Source organism: Amphiprion ocellaris, chromosome 23 (genome assembly GCF_022539595.1).
Source record: "Amphiprion ocellaris isolate individual 3 ecotype Okinawa chromosome 23, ASM2253959v1, whole genome shotgun sequence".
NCBI lineage: Eukaryota > Metazoa > Chordata > Actinopteri > Pomacentridae > Amphiprion > Amphiprion ocellaris.
This window is the reverse complement of record NC_072788.1, coordinates 6,740,284-6,747,733: the sequence shown is the minus strand read 5'-3', so window position 1 is coordinate 6,747,733 and position 7,450 is coordinate 6,740,284. Positions and strand designations below refer to the sequence as shown.

The window sequence follows — 7,450 nt, the reverse complement described above, 5'->3', positions numbered from 1 at the left end:
ATTCCTTGTCTAAATCATGTATCAGTGACACAAATGTTTTAATTTCTTTAATAAAATAGCAAAATATTTCAGTCGTATTCACAGATCACATCAAAAGGTTCATGGATCGACTAAATTAGCATCTGATGCCACTCAGGAATTACGCAGTATCATTCCACTTTCTTAGCAATTCATCATTTAAATAATTGTTACATAGTTAGGCACACATTATGTGATAGAAGTCTACGCCTATGTCACAAGCACAAGTTACAAAAATTGAGACTGGATTTACTGCTGATTCACAGACAGTCTAACGATTAGCGAATGGAGAGCATCATCACAAACTCTGAAAAGAAGAAAGACAAAAGAGCGAGTTGCATAAAAATCTGGTCATAGTGCAGAGCATGAAGGATGATAAATGTGCTGAACTGTTTCATCCCACCTTCAAAGTCAATGTTTCCATCTGCATTGATGTCCAGCTCCTTCAGGATCTCCTCCAGTTCTCCTTTCTTCAGCTTCTCCCCCAGCAGGCTCTTAACTGCCTCCTTCATCTCCTCTTGGTTGATCTTTCCGTCTCCATCGAGGTCAAACTTTAAAAAACAACAACAACACAATCTTTCTATAACTACCTAGATGTATTTAGTTCTTGGATGCCATATGTGAGCTTACGTAAACGATTTTATTTCATCTGACTCTTTCTTTCCACTCTCAGTAATTGAATAACTATCTAAATTGTGTCCTTATTATCTGACTGACCTGTACGAAGGCCGACTGGAGCTCCTTGAGTCCCAGCATGTGAGCAGTTTCTCCCATCATCCTGGGTCCCATCAGTTCAGTAAAGTCTTCAAAGTCCATCAGCCCGCCCACTGTGGTACATAAAGAGGCTTAGTGGTAAAAACAGCCCAACAAACTGCACCGACTCAATAAAAACCCTGGTTAAATTGATCAAAAAGTCAAAATGTCTTACACTCAGTGCACATTTACTATTTCCTAACTTAAATGTTGTGTGTATTGTGTTGTTTCATGAATATTTAGTGGTCTTAATTCCACATATTTTTGAAGTGTGCTCTCGTCAGACTCACTTCTCATCTTGATCTGTTGGACTATCTCCAGCAGCTCCATCTCAGTGGGCATGTATCCCATCGTCCTCATGCATTCAGCCACATCCTTGTAGTTCAGGTAGCCATCTTGGTCATAGTCGAACTCCTTAAAGGCCTCATGGAGCTCTGTGAGAAGGATAGAAAGAGATGTCAACAGTTCTGACGTGGCTAAACTGAAAAAACAAAAATCTATTATCTAAAGTTCATTCATCTGTAAAGCAGACTGGTAGAAAGGGACAAATTCAATAAGGAAAATGTCTCTATTTATATCTAAACTACTCCAACCTTTTTAACCCTCTAAAACCCACTGTTGCAAAAATACATCAGTTTTATTTTTTTATTATTGTTTTCTATTATATATATTATTTATTTTTGCTCATTGTTTATATATATATGAGCAAAAATAATGTAAAAAATAATATATATATAATAGAAAAAAAATATATATACACGCAACAAAACCTTAAAAATATCTTTTTTTTAAACTATATTTTTTGTGCTCATTTTCAATCTTTTTTTAGATTTGTGTTTATATATGGATCAAATTTTTTAGGGTTTTTTGCAATTTTTTTTCTATATTTGGGTTACTATATCTGTATATACAGTTTTTGAAAGTTTTATTTATTTATTTATTTTTTGCTAATTTTTCATATTGTAAAAAATGAAGGCCGTAAAGTAGAAACTCAGTGCAACAAAATTTAATATGCCTGTGATCACTGGGATGCAAGTCAGAAAAAGTTTGCCAGAAAATTGCCAGAGAAATTGAAAAATGTGATTATGAGATGTCACAAAGATGTAGAGAGATACAGAAAAATTGTTGAACAATGAAAAATCAGTTAGAAAACAGCTGTCAGTAGTAATCAGGAGGTAAAGGACGAGTCATGATACCACTAATCAATAAGTAATCAGTGCACTACTAGAACAATCCAACACTGAGAAACAGACGGGCTTCAGACTTGGCAGAGGGTTTATGAGTGGAGTTCTTGTGAACGCTCAGGCAATATGTAGAACATTAGATAACATCAACCTCTAAGGAAAGAGCCATTGCCTGCTGTTTGGTACAAAACTGCAGGATTAAGTTTTGTTAAAAGACATAAAAAGAAGCCTGGAGAAGATTCTTTGGTCCGATGAGACCAAGATGAATTCGACATGAACCCTCCAGGACTACCACAGTCAATGCCTGGTCCTGACAGCGAAGCACAGAGGTGGAAGTGTGATGATATGGGGCTGCATGAATGTCTTCAAAAATAAGGATGGACATATGGAAAGGAAACCTGTGCTGGTTTTTGTTGCACTGAGTTCCTACTGCAGGGCCTGTATTTTCATCTGATGGACGGCTGTGGTAGTGAGACTTACCATCTATTTCAGCCTGAGCCAGTTCTCTGTCCTGCAGAAACAACAATCAAACACAAGCTGCAGTTTAATCTACAAAGTGGAAAGTCAAGGGTGTATTTTTAACTGTGCATGTTAATGAAGGGGGGAAAATAAAATGTGTTTATCAATCATTGTCTTTTCTAAGGCGACAATAGATGTCTTATCATTTTAAAGTTGAATCGACCAAGTAGTTGGACAGCGCTCTTCTTCATCGTGACCCTAATGAATAGTGACGTTAAGCCTCAGCTAATGAGCCTCTGATGCTGCAGACACACCAAGCTTAGCGGTGGCAGCTCCAGAAAGATCAGCAACAAGCCTGAAACTACACGACCTGGCTTCCACCTCACCTCTGACTCTGACATTTTAACACATGACGTCTGTGTATTATGGTGCTTGAACTGACGACTCTGGAGACTTAAATCTTATCTTTCATTTGATCTATTCTGTAATTAAGTGTGAAATCCCTTCAAGATAACATGAAAAATCCTACTTTTTTAAATTTTAAATGAATAAATGGGTATCGGCTACTTACCGCCCCAAAAACACTGTCGAGCACAGAGTTGTAGACTTTGGTCTTATTCTCTGTGTTTTTTTTGCTGGACTTTTTTGATGCTTTCTTGGGCGCTTCAGAGACTGAACCAGAAGGTGAGGGTCCATCTTTGCTAAAAAAACAAAAAACAAAAAAAACACAAAAAACAACAGAGAAAATCAAACCATAAAGAACATTTCATCTATCTTGAAAGAAGGCAGTTGTTTGGTTAAAAGTAAAGAACAACACCTCAAATTAAACTGATATTGTAGGTTTTTGAAGCCATTAAAGAAGCATAAGAATCAACTGGGAAACTATATTGATGTTTTCCTATAGGTCAGACATTATCATGGCGATGCATTATTAAAAGATACAGTGTAAAAATGTGCTTCATTCCATATTTTACTGTAAAAGAAAAGTTTTAACCTTTAAAACCTTGAAAATGTACATGAAAATAGCATATAAAACAAAGTTTGTGTAACCTATAATAAATATTACAGCATTTTTCCATTATCAACACAACAGTTTGTGTATTTAACATTAAATATATGTATTTTTAGCTATGACCACTTTATAGCAGTCATAAATAGTAAAGCATATGTCGGTTTTTAACACAAAAGTACATCAATTTGACCGGTATAAACAATATCTGTGAAAACTTGCATTCTTTTGAGAAATGAATGCAAAAATTACAGCATTGATTTGCATTTTTTTCCCATTAAATAACTGTGAAAGTGTAGAGAAATGTATTTTTTTCAGGAGAAAAACATTTTAAAAAACAGTTTTCTCCTGCTGACCTTATTTAAAGTGATTCAGTGTGATATAAACGGCATCAAATTGTTTTAGAGGTTACAGATTTTTATCGTCATGGTTTGACAGTTTTTCACCGTAAAATTTACAAACATTTTAAAACACAGTTTCTATCCATCTGAGGAAAATGGCCAAACACAGCTGCAGCTTTGTATGAATTTAAACGTACCCTTCTGTTGAGGCGGAGTCGATGGAGGTTGTAGAAGGGGTCCTGTCTCCTGTGGACATGCTGTGGATGAACATAAATAAACTGTCTGTCCACTCTTGATCTGCACATTTTAGTTGCATATCTGCATGCATGTTTTGGCATGTTGACAAATATTGTAATAAATGCTTCATTATCAAACTTCAGCTGCCGTCTGTCACCATCAATGTAAGCTCCTTTCAGCATCTTCAGTTATGTTTTCTTACCTTATCCTCAATCCAAACAGTGAGAAACCTGTCAGAAGTCGAGCAGCTTCTCGTCTTTCTCCTGTGCCCCACTTGTGTTGCTACTGGCTGCACAGCATCCCGTCCGTTCTGGTTTTTCCTCCTACTCCTGACCTCCCACCGTCAGAGAGGCTTAACAGGTAAGTACCTGGCTAAACGTGCAGCCAACAGTTAGAAAGCAAAACGTGGAGCAGCAGTGTGACTGATGTGACCTTTAAGAGCTCTAATTCCTGAACTGGTTCAAACCGCAGCTTTTTTTAAGCCTTGATTCTCAGAACCTTGATTTCTCACTGAGCCTTTGGTCTTGCAGAGTTGCTCTTAGTTCTGCAGTGAGAAAGTCTTTTTTTATTGTTTATTTACTTATTTGGGAACAATGGCAGATTGAAATGTATAAATACAGTGTTAATGCATGTTTTTCAATCAACACTAAAGTAAAAGCTGCAGATTATTAGGGGCTACTTGAGATCCCTCCAATGAAAAGTAACAATCCAGATTTGTAGGGTGCTATTATTTTTATTATGAACATACAGTAAAGAGTAACAACGAGAGGCATAAACATTAACTGTACAGCAAAACAAAAGGCTGTAAAACAGAAAAGGACATTTAAAATAACTGCATATTTATTTACTTAACCCTCCTGCTGTCTTCATTTACCAGCACCAAAAAATATTGTTTCCTTAAAATTGCTATATTCTTCTGTCATTCAAAACGTGTTAAAGCCCTTCAAAAAAAGGAAAAAAAGCCACGTTTGACCACAAATTATGAGATATTATTTTACTGTTTTGTAAAATTCTGATTTATTTCATAAAGTCATTTTTTCAGTCACATTAAGTGTTTTGTTACAGAGATTTTTCAATTTTATAGTCTCACAGTAGGAAATCTGCAGCAGTCGTCCCGTTACTACACACATAAAATGGTCTCTAATAATTAAAGTAACTTCCAAAAGATGAAAACAGATTAAACACATTTTATTGTTCTATTTTAAGCTGCTGTAGTTTAAAAAAAAAAAACTATCATCATTAGTAAGCAGGTTTTCTCCGATTATTATTATTATAAGTCATTTATTTAGGTTACTGTGCCGTGGGACTTTATTGCTGCACTTTTTCTTCTCCTCTTTTCCTGGAATATTTAAATAGTATTTAAGTATTTCTATGGAACACATTTGCATGTAATTATAGCTTCAAATCATCATAAATAACACAAATTCCAAGGCACACAATTTGGTAGAGATTACTTTGCACAGGTCCTAGATTCAAGGTCCAAAAACCACAGCGGTGCACAATTTAACACACTCTAAAACCACACAATAGACTAAGAATATGATGAAAAGAGAAGATAGATTTAAATATAATAGAATCATCATCAACTAAAGACAAAAGACGTGAGGATAAAATGAAATAAAATAAAAATAAATTGAAATGAGTTTTTAACTAAGCACAGTTAAATTGAGAGCACAATTTCTCATATCATATATTGATTTTATTTTGAAATAACTTCAATATAATGCAATTATCAGATTGTAATTACCAAGACTTGCTGAGCTGAGCCCCTATGTATGTTTATTTTTAGTATGTATGTATTTTATCAAGCTCTAATGACACTGCTTTTACATTTTTCTCGTGTTTATCTCATTTGTATCAAGATTTAATTACAGTTTGTTTATTTTTTCGGTTAATTAAACCAGCAGGACACCAGCAGGACACGTGACCTCTCGCCTGTAGTTCCGGTTCATTTGCACACGGCCCGCTGCGCACGTGCAGGTTAGCCTGAGCTAATTGCAAAGTTTGGAGGACACCTGATGCAAAACGATGAAAGCTTGCTTGGTTTTCTCAAATTTAGTCGCTTTGCAGTAAATTTATCAAGACGTTTTTGGAATATGTCGTGTTATACAGAAGGGGAAACCAAATGGAAACTTTTTGTTGTTTTTTCACTTTGGACGTTGGCCATTAATGGCGCACATCCACTTTCCTCATCTCAGCAGGTGAGTTTTCTGCAGCTTTGAAAGTATATCCAAACGTTTGTAGCTTAATAAAGTAACTACATTCTTACTATACACGCTTTTGTTTGGTTTAAAGTTGTTGAAGATGTGACGTTATCAATAAAAATGTGAAGTTTGTCCGTAATGTAAGACTAAAGTGGTAATTGCTGCTTAAATGCCTAATAGACTGCTGTGTTCAAAACGACTTAATTTGAGATTTGAGGCAGCAGAAAGTCAAGTTTTATACATTGTCCCGAGTTTTGTGGGTTTTTATCTTAGTTAAAGCAATTTTTGGTGTAAATATGTGCGCAGTTTCTTACGTTTTTGTAAACCAGGTTCCCTTCCTCAACGGGTTTAGAACTCATGCAGTTTCTCTGATTGTCCACCAGGTGGCCCCAGAGCCCACAGTGTTCGTTTTGTTTACCGGTAACTTGACTTCCTCGTCACAGTATTTCGTTGCTATATAACGGTTTAAATAGCTTTAAATGGACCCGTGGGGATATCAGGTGAAGTCTCATGTTTTGCACATTGTGTTTTATTCCGGTTTCATTCCGCTGGTTTCGGTGAATTCACAGAAATACGGTGTTTTACAGTCAGTGGAGCGGTAGGTAGTTGTCACGTGCACAGTCTGGCACTGTACTAGCGTGTGGAGCCTAGCAACAGAAGGCTAGTTTGGAGTGTGTCTAATTGTAAACGTGAAATTATGAAATTTCGTATGTTTTTGACATGTTTGTATATTTTTTATTGTCTTAGTTTTCACGGTGTCGGCACAAAACTTTAACTCCGAATTAATAATTCCGAATTAAAAAACTTCACGTAAACATGGCGACTGTTTATGTGCTTCTGCGTTCATAGATGAAGCTAAAGCTTTAAAAAAAATAAATAAATAAAAAAAGCTCTCACTCATTATACAGCATGTACATGTCAGTTTGAAATGTAAACCAAATCCAGTGCTATTTGTTGAGCCAAATGTTTATATTAACTTATAAAATCGAAAACGAAGCAATCCCGAAAGTACTGTGTGTCACACGCACACAATGCGGCAAAGCATGCTGGGTAAATGTACGATTATTAATCACTAAAATATCGTTTTGAAATCGGTAAAATAATTTCAGACGAGTGGTGTGAGAGCATCATATTATGTGTTGGTGACGTTTGGGCGTAAAATCGTGGTGCTGGTAATTTCTGTGACACCGTCAGTCTGACTTGTATGCGGCTGAATGACTTGCCACAGCCGGCCATGTACAACTT

At 36.0% G+C, this 7,450-nt stretch overlaps 1 protein-coding gene across 1 annotated transcript; it reads right to left on the bottom strand.

Moving 5' to 3' along the window:
* Positions 1–32: 32 nt before the first annotated feature.
* On the bottom strand, positions 33–4,353 carry si:cabz01076231.1 (calcium-binding protein 2). The gene is made up of 8 exons (XM_035943240.2): positions 4,204–4,353; positions 3,962–4,021; positions 2,986–3,115; positions 2,436–2,466; positions 1,062–1,205; positions 736–845; positions 422–569; positions 33–325 (listed from the first exon to the last, which is right to left on the bottom strand). Exons 2-8 carry the CDS (start codon positions 4,018–4,020, stop codon positions 297–299), a joined length of 651 nt encoding a protein of 216 aa, XP_035799133.1. The 5' UTR covers position 4,021; positions 4,204–4,353; the 3' UTR covers positions 33–296.
* Between the last annotated feature and the right edge of the window lie 3,097 nt (positions 4,354–7,450).